Consider the following 18,397-nt stretch of genomic DNA (forward strand, 5'->3'; position numbering starts at 1 on the left):
ATCTATGGAAGGAATTGATACATTTTATTTCATTAAAATTAAAGATGAAAACAACTCTTACAAGTCAGTAATAAGGAAATGAACAACCCTTTTTTTAGTAGGGGAAACTGATTTGAATGGATACTTTATCCAGACAGTGTTGCTTATGCAAATAACCATCAAGGAAATGCAAATTAAGACCATATTGAGTGTATTAGTCAATTTGGGTTGCTGTAGCAGTATATCATAGACTGAGTGACTTACAACCCATAATTTTGGTTCTCATAGTTCACTGAGATTGCCAGATCAAGGTGCCAGCAAATCTGATGCCTGGTGAGGGATGTTTTTTGGTTGATAGGTAATTGTCTTCTTGCTCTGTCCTCATGGGGCAGAAGAAATGAGGGCACTGGTTTCCATTTATGAAGTCTCCATCCTCATCACTTAATCATCTCCCAAATGCTTTGCCTTTTTATACTGTGGCGTTTTGAATTAGGTTTCAACATATAAATTGTCCAGGAGGAGAAGGGGACACATTCGATCTCTAGCAGTTAGATACTACTGTGTATTTATTAAAATGTCTAAAATTTAGACATAAATTGGTTGATTATATCATGTAAAACAATTAGTAGTTTCATATCTGGTGGTGGTATGTAAAATGGCACAATAATTTTGGTAAATAATTCAGCACTTTCTTTTTTTTTGAGACAGAGCCTCAAGCTGTCCCCCTGGGTAGAGTGCCATGGCTTCACTGCTCACAGCAACCTCCAACTCCTGGGCTCAAGCAAGTCTCCTGCCTCAGCCTCCCAAGTAGCTGGGACCACAGGCACCTGCCACAATGCCCAGCTATTTTTTGGTTGCAGCCATTATTGTTTGGCAGGCCTGGGCTGGATTTGAACCCACCACCCTAGGTGTATGTGGCTGGCGCCTTAGCCACTTGAGCCACAGGAGCCGAGCTAGCACTTTCTTAAAAAGTTAAACATAACTCCTTTCATATGGCTCACCCATTCCATTCCTATGTTTTTATTCTAAAACAAACAAAATTGAAAACGTGAATATAAAAGCTTGAGCACATATATTCCTGTTAGCTTTCGTTGTTTTTGCCTAAATGGGCAGAAAGTTAGTGTATGAACTAACTGAAGTATGTTCTGCAGTGAATTTTTATTTGGCAATAAAAAAGGAACAAACTCTTGGTAGATGCGGCAACATGAATCTTAAAATACTTATGCTCTGGCTGGACACAGTGGCTCATGCCTGTAATCCTAGCACTCTAGGAGGCTGAGGTGGGTGGATTGCTTTAGCTGAGGAGTTCGAGATAGCCTGAGCAAGAGTGAGACCCTGTCTCTACTAAAAATAGAAAAAATTAGCTGGGAGTTGTGGCAGGCACCTATAGTAGTCCCAGCTGCTGGAGAGTCTGAAGCAAGAGAATAGCTTGAGCCCAAGAGACTGAAGTTGCTGTGAGCTAATGATGATGCTGTGGCACGCTATCCAGGGCAACTAAGTGAAACTCTGCCTCCAAAAAATATATATATATTTAATTTATGTTCAATTTTCTAAAGAAATGAGGAGAAAGTATATTCTGTATGATTATTCTATTTATGTTAAATTCTGGGAAGTATAAAGTAATCTATAAGGACAAAAAGCAGACCAGTGGTTTTCGGAGCTAGAGAAAGGTAAGAGGAAAGATTACAGAGCAACAGAAGAGAAATTCTTGGGTATTGTAAATATCTTTATTTTGATTGTGGTGTTGGTGTCTATCAGGCATCCTCAAACTACAGCCTGTGGGCCATATGCAGCCCGCCTAGAACATTTATCCGGCCTGCTGGGTATTTTTGCCGCTGCTGCCTGTCCAGCTTAGCAGCCGACTCTTCCCGGGGCCCACAGTCCAGCCCTCTAACGGTCTGAGGGACAGTGAATTGGCCCCCTGTTTAAAAGTTTGAGGAGCCCTGGTATATGCACATGCCAGCCTTACTACACTATACCCTTTAAGCCTTTCTGATCCTTGTCCGACAGAATGTTTTCCTGTTCCGCTCCTGTGTCTTCTTTTGTTTGTTCGCCCACTCCTCTACCTTCCTCGTTGTGCAGCCTCTAGCCAACAGACGCACAGATTGTCCTCTCTCTTTCTTGGGAGGCCGTGTGTTTTGATGTAAACAGGTGATCATGCATTGTATTTGAGTGGTTGTGCTTGTAGAAAAATGGCCTGCCCCAAATAAATAAGAGCTGGGGAGTATGTGGGTGGCAGAAAAAATGGATTAGAGAGGGTTAAAGTAAGTGCTCTATATTGTATTTCAGTTAAATCTCAATAAAGGTATTACAATTTTAGAAGCTTTTACAATTTAGAAATATTCTAAAAGGGATTAGTGTATCTTCTGGAGAAGGATTCAGATAAGGTTTGTTTCTTTTTTTGTTGTTGTTGAGACAGAGTCTGCTCTGGTCTCAGAGTCTCAGGTTAAGATTACTGTGGTATCAGCCTAGATCACAGCAACCTCAAACTGCTGGGTTCAAGTGATCCTCCTGTCTCACCCTCCAAGTAGTTTGGAATACAGGTGCCCACCATAACTCCTGGCTAATTTTTAGTAGGGACAGGTCTCACTTTTGCTTAGGCTCATCTTGAACTCCTGAGCTCAAGGGATCCTTCTGCTCTGGCCTCCCAGAGTGCTGGGATTACAGGTGTGAGTCACCATTCCTGGTCAGTACCTTGAGATGTTGTTAATGGTGATCAGTTAATTTCAGTACTGGAAATCAGTAGTCCAGTGCCCAGTGCCTAGGACGTAGTAGGCTCTCAATAAATCTTCAAGGGGAAGATGGATAGTAGCATGGTTGACCTAGCATACTTGGAAAACTTAAGCTTTGCAAGTTGAATAATATGCTTAATCATTTATCCTTGGTCATTTTCAAGTTTGTTCTTCGGAGCTTCAGTGGAAATCCCATTTCTGCTCCCCCTGCACTCTGTGTGGTTATTAACTTTTAAAAAGATTGAAGCCCCCTTTATAAAGAATTAATTATAATCACCAGGAGTTTATAGACACTTAACTGTATGTCAGTTTGTGGACTAAAAGCTTTTTTGACAGTGTGAGGTATTACGGTCTTTATTTTATAGGTGAGAAGGCTCAGTCTGAGTGACAGGTTAAGATTCAGGTCCTAGTTTCATTCATACCAGTGCTGTGCTCTTAACCACCACAAAATATCTGGCATTATAATTCTGCACTTGGGATCCAAACTGCCTAGGTTTGAATGTGGTTCTTCACTACCATCGTGGAAAGGTTATTTATTTAACCTCTCCCCTCTTTCTAAAATGTACCTAATGGAGTTATCCTGAAGGCTTTTTTTATTTGCCTTTTTTTTTTTTAGAGACAAGGTCTCATTTTGTTGCCCTTGCTAGAGTGCTGTGCCGTCACAGCTCACAGCAATCTCCAGCTCATAAGCATACATGATTTCTCTTGCCTCAGCCTCCCAAGTAGCTGGGACTACAGGTGCCCACCACAATGCCTGGCTATTTTTTGTTGCAGTTTGGCCAGGGCTGGGTTTGAACCCACCACCCTTGGTATATGGGGCTGGCACCCTACTCAGTGAGCCACAGGTGCTGCCCTATCCTGAGGTTATGTTAGTACAGGCTTAGAACAGTACTCTGGAACAGTACAGCGTGACTGCTTAATTTTAGCTCTTTTAACAATTATAATTAATATCATCTTTGTAGAAAGGATTTGTGATTGCCTCAGGTATTATCAGGTACAGCCTGTGTCCTGCTTCACATGAGTTATCATGAAAGAGAGAAGTACAAAATATGAATCTTGCCCTTAAAGATTTTGCAATTATTTGGAAAGATAAGAAAAATAAACAAGAAAACTGAGAAACATAATCAAGTAATTGCTAAATGATATAATAAAGATTACAAATGCAAATAGAATTAGTTTGGGGGAAATACACTTAGCAGCTTAAAATTTTTCTTTTCAAGTATCTGTTCAGTTTTTGGCTTTGTCCTGGGTTTCCTCTTTCTTTCTTTCTCTGTCTCTTTCTCCCCCCCCCCCTCCATCCTCCCTCTTTTGTTTTCTTATCCACCCTGAGTTTTATGGTCTGTCACCTGGCTGAGCAACATCTCAGCTTCTCTTTGTCTTCAGTACACAGTCTGTTTGAGAAGGTGCTCTCTCCATTCCCACCCTTGGAATGTTGGTGGGAACTGGCACCATTAATTTTGGATTCTAACTTTAGCTGTTCCTTTGATACTTTTGATCTTCAGTCAGTTTACTTGTCTATTGAACTTCCTTTTCCATTCCCTAGAGGATATTTCCAAGTATTTGCTGCTCTTTTTCTTTTTTTCCCCTTCCTTGTTTTATACTTTTTTTTAAATTTCAGATTATTCTGAAGGTAAAATGATTAGGTTACAATGTTTGCATTTGTTAGTGAGGTCCCTGTTGCCGTTTTCCCCTCACCCAGGAAGTGTGCATGTACCCCTACATGTGTCCATTAGGAGAGAGTCTGCCAGTCTCCTCCCTCTTTCCCCTGCCCCCTACCTTGAATTAAATTGAGTTTTTCTCTTGTGTGGGGTTGTATTAGTTACATCACAATGGTTTCTTATTTACAAATAAAATGGAAGTGTTCAGACTTCCAGTCCCTCCCTACCTCACCCTTTCCCAGCTGGCATCTTTTACGCTTTTTGCTAAAATTAAAGTGGCTTAACTGCTGAGTCTTACCTTTTGATTGCTCTTTCCTTTTGTATGTTTTATAATTAGCTCTCTTTTCATTGCATTTTCCTTTTGGGAGATTTCATTCATTTCCACAACTCTGTTAGTTACATCCTAGTGAACCTTACATTTATAGCTCAGATCTCTGTCCCGGACAATAGATGGATATTTCCAAAAACCTACTGAATATTTTCAACTTGGTGGTTCCAGGGGGCACTTCAGAGTTGTCATCTGTCAACAGAATCTATTAGTAATAGTATTCGCTTCTCCAAAAATAAGGAAATCTATTTTCTACAGTATATTACTTTTCTGTAATGAGATGGTGAGAAAACTGAATGGTGATCTTGTCCCACTTCATGAAGGGATGGTTTTTTCTCTAACATTTTAAGTTTCTCTCTGACTTGCTAAAATTTTAATACCTGCTACCACTGTTATCATCATCTGTTAATGGGGTGATATTTGAATTAGCTTAAACTTTTACACTTAGTATTTAGGTGTAGGAATGTCTAATCTTCAGGGAAGATTCATCACACTTTCCCTTTACCCACCTTGTCAGTCTTCTCACTGCCTTGGCTCACTTTAGAATCTCTTTGAATTTGTTTCAGTTCCTGACTGCCATACTTGGTCACTGCCGGACCTTGCTCACTACAGCCAGAATGGTACTAACAGTACTTAGTTTGCTGGGTTATGAGGATTAAATTAAACAAGGCATTTAAAGTGCTCCATTCTGGGCCGGCACATAGTAAATACTCAAGAAACATTAGCTGCTGTGGTTTTATTGTTGTGGCTGCCTTACACCATAGCCCCATTCCTTCATACCCAACTGTGCTGGGTTATTCAGTCTTTGTCCTCACTACTCCCAAGCCCTGCAGGCCTTATTAGTCTTTTCTCCTCCCACTTCCTGTGTCTGCTTGGCTTTCAGAATTCTAGCTTCTGAGAGACTCTCCCCACAGCGGTCCTGTATCAGCCCTCCCTCCGTCACATGGGCCTTCCCTTATTGGTGATTTTTGTTTGGACCTCTCTTTGGATCATTGGATTTCCTTAAAATCTGGACTTTGAGTTCCTTTTTAGTGGTAGAAATTAGTTCCCTAGTTTTATCCTGGTGTTACTTGCTCTGCCTTAAAGCTAACAGGTTTTCTTTAGTCAGTAAATACAAATGCTTAATCCCCACAGCCACCTTGTGTTAGGGAGGTGTTACTGTCTGAGTCTCAGATCTGGAAACAGGCTGGCTGAGGTAAAATGATTTGCCCCAGGCTACTTTGTAAGTGCTATAAATCCAAATTTTCCCACATTTAATAACTTCTTACTATTGCATAGATAGGCTCTTATTATTTACATCAGTCTTTGTTTATAATAAAATAGAATAGCATTTTATTTTGTGACATCTAAAAACGTCCCCCAAATTGAGATTCTGCTGATACAGAATTGTTACAGTTTGATCTGTGTAGAACATGCTTTCTTTGTAGTATATAATATTGTTTGGTAAAATAATTTGGATGAGTAAATATATTTAAGATATTGAACAACATTTGCTTAATATTCTGTAGTTATAGTAGTTTGTATTGAAAAGAATTAACATTATACTTTTTCCAAAATTTAATTTGGATTTTCACTAATTTCAATTAGCCTTTGTTAAATATTATCTATTTAATAACACCTTTCAGATAATTATGTACTTTTGTGTAAATTATAGCCCTTTCTTAGTCCTTATGGGAATGTAAGTTAAGGATATGTAATAATTAATTTAGATGGCTTAATGATTTCTTATGGCTTTTATATTCAAAGAAAAATACTGATTCTAATAGCTAGGGGAATGAAACTGGGGGAAGGTACTAGATTATTAAGCTACAAATATATTGTATTTCATTAACTTTATAAAGAAAACCACATTAACAGTGTCTATGTTAATTCTGATTATTCTTGAGGTTGTAAGTGGGATTTAATTGAGTTATATCCTAAATTCCAAAGAATGAGGGACAGTTTTTTCTTGTAAAGAACAAAGTGTAAGGCTAGGTGCAATGGCTCATGCCTGTAATCCTTGGGAGGCCGAGGTGGGTAGATTATTAAGCTTAGGAGTTTGAGACCAGCCTGAACAAGAGAGACCCTATCTCTGCTAAAAATAGAAAGGCTAGCCGGTCTTTGTGGCAGGTGTCTTTAGTCCCAGCTACTCAAGAGGCTGAGGCAAGGGGATCGCGGGAGCCCAAGACTTTGAGGTTGCTGTGAGTTATGGTATCATGGTACTCCACCCAGGGTGACAGCTTAAGACTCTGTCTCAAACAAAAAAAACCTGTAGAGTTGAAAATGAGTAATATTTATTGTCCCATTATATAATCTTCACATTTAATTCATGGATTTGTTTTGCTTTATTTTGAATTTAGATTCACCTTTTTTTTTCTTTTTTGAGACAGAGTCTCACTATGTTGCCCCTTGGTAAAGTGTGGTGGTATCACAGTTCACAGCAACCTCAAACTCTTAGGCTTAAGCGATTCTCTTGCCTCAGCTTCCCTTGTAGCTGGGACTACAGGCACCTGCCATAACGCCTGGCTGTTTTTTTGTTTGTTTGTTTGGCATGCTGGGGCGTGGTTCAAACCCACCAGCCCCAGTGCATGTGGCTGGCGCCCTAACCACTGAGTGACATGCATCAAGCCTAGATTCACTTTTTAAAGAAACTTAAGCATTCTTCTCATTACAAAGCATAGTAGTAAAGAAAAAAGATCTCATCAAAAATTTAACCCTTGTAAAAGTAATATTTATATTTGATTTTAGGGAAGCTATGCGAAATTATTTAAAAGAGCGAGGGGATCAAACAGTACTTATTCTTCATGCAAAAGTTGCACAGAAGTCATATGGAAATGAAAAAAGGTAAGTATTGTTTTTCTGGTGGATAGTTAATTGTAGTTATCACATGAATTTGCAAATGATTTAACAGTATACATGTCAAATGGTCTATTAATGGGTTTTGCATATTTGCTTAGGCAAGACAGCTAAATATACTAAAACAAAGTGTCAGTGTGGTTTATTTCTGACCTGACACTGATATGCGGCTGTAAACACACCTAGCTTCACATTAATTAGGAATTTGTGGAGCTAGGATTGTAAGTCCTATTCTTACAATCCTAAGTTCTTATTCTTTTTGTTGCCCTAATGGTCAGTTATCTATCCTAGTATTAAATGACATAGTGGCTTTAAAAACTACCAATAAAGGTCCTTTTGTACACTGCACACCTAATAGATGGTCAAAAAAAGGATCAAATGAATATATAAATCATTTATTCATAAACAAAGTATTAATACATTAAAAAACTAAATGAATTGTACTAAAATGCATCTTCAAAAGTCCCTTTTGTGTGTGAGTATTGATTATCTACTACAGAGCTTGAGGGTGGAGTAAGATTCTTTCTTTCTCTTCTTTTCTTTTCTGGAGACAGTGTCTCACACTGTTACCCAGCTTGGAGTGCAGTGGTGTCATAGAAGCTCACTGCAGCCTCCAACTCCTGAGCTCAAATGATCCTCCTGCCTCAGCCTTCCAAGCAGTTGGAACTATAGGTGTAGGCCACCTTACCTGCTCATTTTTCTAATTTTTTGTAGAGATGAGATCTCGTTCTTTTTCAGGTTTATACTTGAACTCCTGAGGTCAAGTGATTCTACACCTCAGTCTCCCAGAGTTGCTAGGATTATAAGCATGAGCCACCTGACAGGCCCCAAAAGTAAAGATATTTAAAGGGTTAATAATTTATATTTAATAAATTTTGTAAACCTAATTTTCCCTAAGATCCTACCTTTTACCGTCAGGTAGGTGAGACTGACTGGCTCTGGTTGAACTATGAATAGATTACATGTTTATCTTGTAACTTCAGACTTGAGCAGGCTGCTTTGATTTTTCTGTAGTTTTGAAGATGCATTTTAATATGCAGTTGGATTCGTTTATCACTCATTTCTAATCACCTATCAGGCGCCAGATTGTATGCAAAAAGATCCCTACTGTGAGGTGTTTTTTTGTTGTTGTTTGTTTGTTTAAACAGAGAGTTTCACTCTCTTGCCCAGGCTACAGTGCTTTAGCCTCACCTTCACTTACAGCAACCCGAAGCACCTCGGTTTTAGGGATCCTCCTACCTCACCCTCCCAAGTAGCTGGGGCCGCAGGTGCATACCACAATACCAGGCTAATTTTTCTACTTTTGATAGAGACAGGATGTCGCTTTTGCTCAGGCTGGTCTTCAAACCTCTGAGCTCAAGCAATACTCCTGTGTGGGCCTCTCAGAGTGCTAGGATTACAGATGTGAACATTGCACCCACCCTACTGTAAGTTTATAAAGTCATTGTGTCATTTTATAAAAGGATGGATAACCCATGCCCAATAGAGATAACGAAAGGGGAAGAGCTATTCAAAAAAATTGTTAAAGTCCAGATAAGGTTTTTGTTTATTAGTTACTGTTAAAAACATAAAAACATCTAGTGCTGTAGTGGTTTATCAAGTTAAAATAAGAAATTTAATCTTTGTCTTTTATTGAAATAGCTTTTTCTTTGAATTTACTTTCAATTAATTGGAAAAGCTTGAAGAATCCAAGCTTTCAAGCTCTCTAAAAAATGAAGAAAAATATTATGACAAGGCTAAATTAACTACTTTCTTACATTTTTATTTATTTGTATTGTTAAAATTTCCCAAGTAGACATGCGTTACTTTATGATAAACAGGTAAACATTTAAATTTACCTTTTTATTTATTTTTTTTTTTTAAAAAGTAGAAGTAGTAAGGGACTGCTAATGCTAGTCCAGCCCTCTGGATGACTGGCAAGCTGAGGGCTGAAGATTAAAGGAGAAGGTCTGGTCTGGTCCCTCACTGGTGGAGTGCACAGTGGAAGAGGATGACCTACCTTCTTACTGAGCCTGGTTTGGGCTTTTTGAAGAATTGCTAAGGCATAAGGCATGAGGTTACCTGGGGACACGACCACAGTCTTTTTGGCTATGCCTCTTTGGCATATAAAATAACTCCAGTGAATGATGCTAAAAATACTTGGTCAGGAAATTTTATCCTAAAATTTAAAATTGTTCTTGATACTATTATCCCCAATAACTAATACTTATTTGCATAGTACATTCAGTATCCCATTTATTAGTGATTAGCTATGATTTTTCATTAAAGAAGGTCTTCCTAGGTTCAAAAAAACTTTTAGCAAGATTATTTTTGGCAGCACCCGTAGCTAAGTGGCTAGGGCACTGGCCACATACACCGAGGCTGGCGGGTTCGAACCCAGCCCAGGCCAGCTAAAAACAACAATGACAACTGCAACAACAACAACAAAAATAGCCAGCGTTGCAGTGGGTGCCTGTAGTCCCAGCTACTTGGGAGGCTAAGGCAGGAGAATTGCTTCAGCCCAAGAGTTTGAGGTTGCTGTGAGCTGAGACATGACAGCACTTAACCAAGGGCGAAAGCTTGAGACTCTATTCCCCCATCTCCACCCCCCAAAAGATTATTTGGTCTAGGGAAAATATTAATATGCTATTTGATATAACATTCAGCTTTCTCAAAAGAAGTAATTAAGCAATAGTGATAATGATGCTGTTGAGAAAATTAACAGTAAAGCCATTTAGACAATTAGACTGTGATTCTCAAGTCAGACTGAAAATTGTGTTAATTGGAGTAATTGTAGTATGCAAAAAGTTTCTAAATGTGTTTCTTTTGAACTGAATAATCAACAGAGGATAAAAGGTAGTCAGATAATGTAAATGACATGAGTTTGGATTTTGTCTAATGTATTTTGTATATTGAATAAATATACAAAAAGGCTGAATAAAAAGCCTTTGAATTTGTAAGGTAGTTCTTTGACTTTATCTCAAGATTTGAGGAAAAAGTTACTGAAACATTCTCAAAATAAAGACATTATTTGAACTATGAAATAAATGAAATCTTTTTAAAAATTTCTTCAAAATGTTTTTTAATTTCAGAGTATTAGGGGGTATACTTATGTCATTTACATACTTTGTTTTTGTACAGATTGAGTCAAAGTTCTAGACGTAAGTGTGCCCTTCACCCAGATAGTGTGCACTGTACCCAATAGGTGTGAATTCACCCAGTCCCATGAATAAAATCTTAAATGTGTGCATATTGCCACCAAGTGGCAGAGAAGAGCATTGTTTGTTACAGTTACTTAGAGCTACTGGGAGAGATGAGAAAATAAAGGCAACATTGTTTTGTAGGGTATCTTTTTATAGCAGCTGTTAAACTCTGTAAGCTAACCACTTACTGGTCAAACTCTTCGCTGAGTGTTTGGTACATGTTGACGAACTGTCCAGATTCAAAAATCATAGGCTTCACACACCATTATAGACACTTAATTTTTCTTCTGTTAATTTGGTAGCCTTTTATTCTTAACCCACTCCCTTTAGTTTTGATTATTTTCCCTGTATTCTTCTCTTTTTTGTGTGTATATATATATGCTTATCCTCTATTTAGTTACTGTACTAAGTAATACTGAAGTCTATGGAAATGAAATTTGATTTATTTGCTGTATTTTAGAGAGTGACATTGGGAAATTTAAAAGTATGATTTTCATCATCACTTGATAGAAATAACCTTAACGTTTAGATTACATTAGATTTGCTGTTTTCTTCCATTGTAACTTTTTTGTATAGTTATAGAGTTGTTTTTTTTTTTCTTTTTTTGAGAGTCTTACTATGTTGCACTCAGTAGAGCGCTGTGGCATCACAGCTCACAGCAATGTCAAACTTTTGGGCTTAAGCAATTCTCTTGCCTCAGCCTCCCAATAGCTGGAACTACAGGAACCCTCCACAACACCCGGCTATTTTTTGGTTGTAGTTGTCACCATTTGTTTGGCAGGCTCGGGCTGGATTCAAACCCGCCAGGTTTGGTGTATGTGGCTATCATCCTAGCCACTTGAGCTTACAGGCGCTGAGCCTAAGAGCCCTCATTTTTCTTACATTTATTAATGATTGGAAAACCACTTCTCAAGGTAGAATTTTGGTCAGTGTTTTGTGTAAAGAATTTCTTATCAACTTGTCCAGTGTTATAATCTGCTATTTTAATGCTCTTATCAAAGTACTCCTGAGAAAACCAGTGCTATTCATTCTTCTATCAGCTTTCTTTATATTTTTCAGATGTGAACTAAAAGCATTTTTTTTTAATAACTTATTGAGATTTGACTATTACACTTATACAGGTTATACTTATATACACTTATACTTGTACAGGTATACAGGTTGTGCATTTCAAATCCAAATATCTGAAGTACTCCAAAATCTGAACATATTGAGTGTCAGCGTGACTCTCAAAAAAAATGCTCAGAGCATTTTGAATTTTAAGTTTTCAGATTTGGGATATTATCCATTAAATACATATAAATGCAGATATTCTAAAATCTGAAATCCAAAACATATTGGATTAGGGATACCCACTGTGTGCTATACTGAAGCACAGCTCTTTGGATTTTAGAGTTGGCATACCAATTTACTAAGGGTCTTAATATCAAAGGTTAGTAAAATACTAACAGGAAACACGTTTCCAAAATTGATGCCTTTGTAACTTCCTGAGGGTATGCCAGCCCAGGTATTTGAGTCAGTGCCATGATAAGCATTGGGTGGCTCCCAGCATTTGAAGCCAGAAAGATCTCTGGTATGGACCTGAATTGAGCCAACTCCAAAACTAGCCCAGCTAATGCAGGCATCCCTCCAAAATCAGAGTGACCTGGAGCTGGGCCCACTGTCTTGGCTGTGACCTTTATCTCCACAGCCTCAATGTGAGTGTGTGTGCTGGAAAGCTGCTCTTTTCTTTTCTTTCTTTCTTTTTTTTTTGGAGATAGAGTCATAAGCTATTGCACTGGGTAGAGTGTGGTGGTGTCACAGCTCACGACAACCTCAAACTCTTGGGTTCAAGCAATTTTCTTGCTTCAGCCTCCTAAGTAGCTGGGACTACAGGCGCCCACCCCAATGCCCAGCTATTGTTGTTGTTGTTGTTGTTGCAGTTGTCATTGTGTTTTAGCTGGCCCAGGCCGGGTTTGAACCTGTCAGCCTCAGTGTACATGGCCTGCACTCTATCCACTGAGTAGCGGGCACTGTTGCCAAAGCTGTTCTTTTCTATTATTGGTTTAAATAAATAGGAAAAGACTGCAGAGGCTTTCCCTCCTTGCTCAGTGTGAGCCCTGGGGCCTCCTTTGTCTTCTTGCCCGTTCCCTCTAGAGATCCCCTCCTCTCTACTGTAGCCACTTGGGTCTGTTTATTGCTTTTCACTTTTTGGTCAGAGTCTTTCCTACCAGGCTTTGCTCTTCCTCTGCTGGAAACTCTTGGACCTGATGTCCACATGGCTTCAAGTCAGGACTCAAAGCCCCTTCTTTCAGGAAGCTCTTATTTCAAGTTCCCCTTTCCAGTTTTATTATTTGTGTTATAGAAAGCCTTACCAAAATTTTTTCATTAGGCATTGAGTATATTTCAATATGATTTTGAATACATAATGTTCAGGAAAAGCAGAGGGGGTAAACAGAAGTTAGTCAGTGGTTATAAACATAGTGTTAGGTAAAAAGTGTTCTCATGTCCCATAGCACAGGAGGGCAAATACAAGTAGCACTGAAGTGTTGTCTATTTCAGAGTAAGTAGAAGAGGTGGGTCCCGGTGGCTCACGCCTATAATCCTAGAGCTCTGGGAGGTCGAGGCAGGTGGATTGCCTGAGTTCAGGAGTTCGAGACCAGCCTGAGCAAGAGTGAGAGCCCATTTCTACTAAAAATAGAAAGACTAGCCAGACATTGTGGTGGGCATCTATTGTCCCAGCTACTCAGGAGGCTGAGGGAAAGGAATCACTTGAGCCCAAGAATTTGAGGTTATTGTGCACTGCGATGCCATGGTACTCTCCTGAGGGTGACAGGGTGAGACTTTGTCTAAAAAAAAAAAAAACAAAGTAACTAGAAGAGAGAACTTGACATGTTCCAACACATAGAAATGATAAATACCCGAGGTTATGGCACCCCAAATATCCTAAATTGATAATTGCATTTGGACCCCATAAATGTGTAACATGTTATGAATCAGTAAAGAGAGAAAAAAGGGAAGTGCTTTCTTTAATTGCTTTGTGTTTTGTTTTTTCCTCCATTTTCCAGGTTTTTTTGCCCTCCTCCTTGTGTTTATCTTATGGGCAGTGGCTGGAAGAAAAAAAAAGAACAAATGGAGCGTGATGGTTGTTCTGAACAAGAGTCTCAACCATGTGCATTTATTGGAATAGGGAATAGTGACCAAGAAATGCAGCAGCTAAACTTGGAAGGAAAGGTAAATGAAGACTGCTAGGCCCCCGTGTAGGTGCACCATGGTACCAGGATATAGTTTTCATTCATTTTTGTGGCAGGAATTTTTTAAATGGCTATTTAATGACTGCACTGAGATCAGAACATTGAATGTCTTTTAAATAGTGCATAAAAAGCAATTTCCTTATTTGATAAATCTTTACTGAACAGCTTAGCATTTCCTATGTCATATTTGTCATTAGGGATAGGGTTTGGAACGTTGTGTCATGGTGGGGTGAGCTAGGGGATTTGTACCCTCAAATTCAATTTTAGGGCTAGATGTGGTGGCTCTTGCCTGTAATCCCAGCAGTGGCCAGGAATACAAGACTACCCTGGGCAACATAGCAAGACCCTGTCTCTATAAAAAAACTTAGCTGGGTATGGTAATGTGCCTTGCAGTCCTAGCTACTTGGCAGACAAGAGGCAGGATCACTTGAGCCCAGCAATTCAAGGTCACAGCCAGCTATGATTGTACACTGAGTGTCAGAGTGAGACGCTGTACAAATTGTGGGTATTCAGAACTCTGAATCTCAACCTCCTTCAGTTTTGGCTATTTGTATGTTATTTATATCTTTATAGTTTTTATCAATAAGACTTGTTGACTGTTTATTTTAAATTAGGTTTTAAAGAATACTTACACAATTAAGATCATTTCATTTTAATAAATCAGTAGAACTATTTCTAAATTGTGACCCTTGGCTCGACGCCTATGGCTCAAGTGGCTAAGGCGCCAGCCACATACACCTGACCTGGTGGGTTAGAATCCAGCCCGGGCCTGCCAAACAATAACAGCTGCAACCAAAAAATAGCTGGGTGTTGTGGCAGGTGCCTGTAATCCCAGCTGCTAGGGAGGCAGAGGCAGGAGACTCGCTTGATTCCAGGAGTTCGAGGTTGCTGTGAGCTGTGATGCCAGAGCACTCTCTCCTGAGTGACAGCTTGAGGCTCTGTCTCAAAATAAATAAATAAATAAATGAATAAATTGTGACCCATGAGCTAAAATAAAGATTATGTTTAGTGGTGGATTGATCTAACAGATCAGAGTGTCTCATGTTTTCTTCTTATGTAGAAAGTCTCAGAGTTGCATGTCTGCAAGCACTACAGTCAGGTGCCTGGAGGCAGATTATGTGAGGATCTCTTTGCCAGTCTGTGGTGGTGGATAGCACAGAAACTAGACACAGACCTTTTTCTTCCTACTTTTTTTTTTTTTTTTTGGCTCATCAGCTTCCCCTAGTGCTCATCTATTTAAGGTGTGACCCAAGACAACTCTTCTTTCAGTGTGGCCCAGAGAAGCCAAAAGGTTCAACGGTCATGTCTAGATAATACCATGAATGAGTGGATCAAATAGATAGTAAGAACCAGGGATTCTCCCTCCCAGTGTACATAGCTGTTTAGTTGAACTTTATTGTTTGCTTTAATGAATTCAGCTTTCAGTACTTTTAAATGAGGTGCTTGCCTTTCCAGCATCAGAGCTTAGTAGGGACCGTGTTCGAGATTCTTAACTTCAGGGGCTGCCTCAGCAAGGAGATCTTTCTGCTATCTCTTACCATTTTTTTTTTAAACTTCAATCATTATACCTTTTCCTCAGTGCCTAGAAAGTTGCAGAAGAGGAATAGAAAATCTAAAAGCTTAAGTATTTAATATTTAAAAAATGCTAATAATGTAGCATAATGTCTGTAAGCCAAAACTATATGTTAATATTTACTTGTAGTGAAAAAAATGTTATCAGAGAAGTTTATGTAAAGTAAGACTAGCATGAGTTAGTGGAAGGCATTCCACGCAGAAAGAACCACATGACCACTTGCTCAGTGAATAACACGTAAGAACATGGGTTAGGACCTGGGAGGCAGTAAGATAGTGAGCTTCAGTGGGGCACTTGCTCTCATCTGCCTCACTTAGCTTCATTCATGTAAAGAAATATTATTTTCTTCTAATAATCTATTCATTGAATGGTATAATTAGTCATTATTAGAAACTAAGGAACATTTATTTTGAATTAATTGGTGTTTGTATTTATTTTAAATATTTATTACAACAGAATTCTAATCCAGGTAACCCTTTAAATTTATGATTGTGACATTTGTACGTTAGTAATATTTTGGATCTGAAATTTTATTTGATGATGTTTTACATTTGTTAGATAGTCTTTTCTGTAATTTTACATTTTATATGGTTGCAGCGAGGTGAGCTACATAACAAGGATTACCTGCCTAATTAGCACATTTGTGCTTTTCTTATTTTTAGAATCACATATTCTTGCTAGGGTTTGTTCTGTGATTTCAGTATTTCAAAAATTTTATTTTGTAGCATTAGATTTGATGATTTCTTCATTTCAGGGCAATGTTTTGTTGCCTAAAGATTTTCAAAGAGTTGTGCAGAGATTATTTTGTGCCATTGTCTCTTCTAGCATTCAGTTACCTAATTTAGCTTTTTAGTATTTGTAAAGTAAATGTAATTTTAACCTTTATTTGCCTATTTTCTGAGTTCAGTGACTTTTCCCTTTTTTTCTTATGGAATTTGAATTGGTTTTGGTCAGTAGCCTTATAGTTTTTTGAAAAATAATAGTTTTAGCCTGAGGTATGATTTTTGTGGATTCACACTTATTGTAACTACAGATACGCCCATATTTCCTTTCTATCCAAAGAGATGTAGTATCTATCTGTAGTACTTGTTTGTTTTTTCTGAATAAACTGAAGCCTTTATGTGTAGGTTTTAGCTTCTTTGCTCTTTTTTGCTTTCTTGTTTGTCTGCAAGTATTACCATTTGTGCTGTATTTTAATATTTTCTCTTTCTTCATCTAGATTAATTTTAACGCTAACAATTAAATGATCTCAGTCAACATTTTTAAGATTTATCATTAGAATGTAGTTCCCTTCATTTAGACGCACATTTAATTTTTGATTCCCATGACTGTCAACTTTAGTATGTTGATACCTATTTTCATAGACCTCATCTTAAGTTGCAGAACAATTTCATTGTTTAGGCTTAATTTGACCTTCAGTGCTGTCATTTTAAAATGTATGGCGGACCCATGGACACAGCAGCTCACAGATGCCATCTCTGAGTGCTTGGGAGATCCTTGGGTGAAAGAAGCTATATGACTGCAAAGTACTGTATTTTTCTTATTACTATTGCTGTCTTTATCTTATTTTGTCTTCTGCAGAGCAAAGCTTCTTGAAGCTTTTACCAAACTTTTGAATTTTGAAAACTTAATCAAGACTTGAATATTCAAGATGGCACCTACATTTTCTTATAGAACTTTGCTATGAGAAATGAAATAAACTATTGCAGTATTTTTGTCCGCTGCTGAGGCTGCCCAGGAGTAAGATTTTAAAGATTAAAATATAAAAGTCATTAACTATTTCCTAAATGAGTGGCATTTGCTCTGCTTTTATGAAGGAACACACGGCAGAGGTAGTTGAAGAAATTTGTGTAGCCTAATTTTACAGTAGACTGTTGGTCTCTTAAAAATACAGTTCTGATATTTTACATCGTTTCACAGTGTTTGGGCATCTGGAAAAGGAGGTCAATAATTTAGGCCTCTCCATAATTCACAGGGATCTGGGGAACAGGAGAGCGTTTAGAATTATCATATGTAATCCAAATTATGGCATTTTGAAGTTTCTTTGCTGTTTGTTGAATGCTGTAACTCTTTAATGCTATCTTTTCAAATACCAGAATTTTTACTACATAATCACATTTACTGTGTAATGCCTTGAACATTTTCTCTAATACTTTTAAATTTAGTTCTTTTGGTGATGCAATATGAGTGATTCCATTGGGCAAAGTTAACCATTTTAAAAAATAATTCTTCACTACACTTGATCTTAGCCAAAAGGCTGAGAAGCGATAAAAATAATTCTTTGAAGTATAGGCGTATAATCTCTTTATGGCTTTAGATATCTTATAATCATCCAGTTAATCTAGCATTATATTCCTCAGATATGTAAGTGGTTACTCTCGCATTCAGCTATGTAAAGAAAAACATTCTATGCACTATTTTGAGAAGGCCTACTGCTGAAATCTTTTACATAATTCTTTTGAATTCTGATAGTCTTATTTATATCTTTTCTTTGCAGAAAGATGCCATCACTTTAACTGTAAATTTTCTATTTTTAAAAATAACTATAACACTGAGTGATAATTCTGTGTGGCAGATGTTTAGCTATATAAAGCAAGAAAAGGCTTTTTTTTCAGGCAGTCTTTTAAGAAGGATACAATGGACCATAATGTTTGTATCTTATAGACTTGATAAAGAAGATTTTGTACTTGATAAAGAAGAGTTTTTAGAGATCAATTTGAGTTATTTTTGCGGCTGGTAATTTTTATAGTTGGTTTTATCAGCATTCCATTGGAATTATTTCATTTAAACCTGATCAAACCTAACCATGGCTATTCTTGACTTATAGATATATTATCAATAAAGTTTTGGTGCTCTGCAACTTACCTTTTCTTTCAC

General features: G+C 37.9%; 1 protein-coding gene across 2 annotated transcripts in view; it reads left to right on the forward strand.

Moving 5' to 3' along the window:
* Positions 1-18,397, forward strand: part of RBPJ (recombination signal binding protein for immunoglobulin kappa J region) — an 89,033-nt gene that overhangs the window by 61,060 nt on the left and 9,576 nt on the right. For both annotated transcript variants that reach the window (XM_023515327.1, XM_023515328.1), the window contains exons 3-4: positions 7,425-7,520; positions 13,762-13,927. In XM_023515327.1, coding sequence (XP_023371095.1) covers positions 7,425-7,520; positions 13,762-13,927 — 262 coding nt within the window. The remainder of the gene's footprint in view (positions 1-7,424; positions 7,521-13,761; positions 13,928-18,397) is intronic.

This window comes from Otolemur garnettii, unplaced genomic scaffold, assembly GCF_000181295.1.
Source record: "Otolemur garnettii isolate 467f Iridium unplaced genomic scaffold, OtoGar3 scaffold00069, whole genome shotgun sequence".
NCBI classification, from domain to species: Eukaryota; Metazoa; Chordata; class Mammalia; order Primates; family Galagidae; genus Otolemur; species Otolemur garnettii.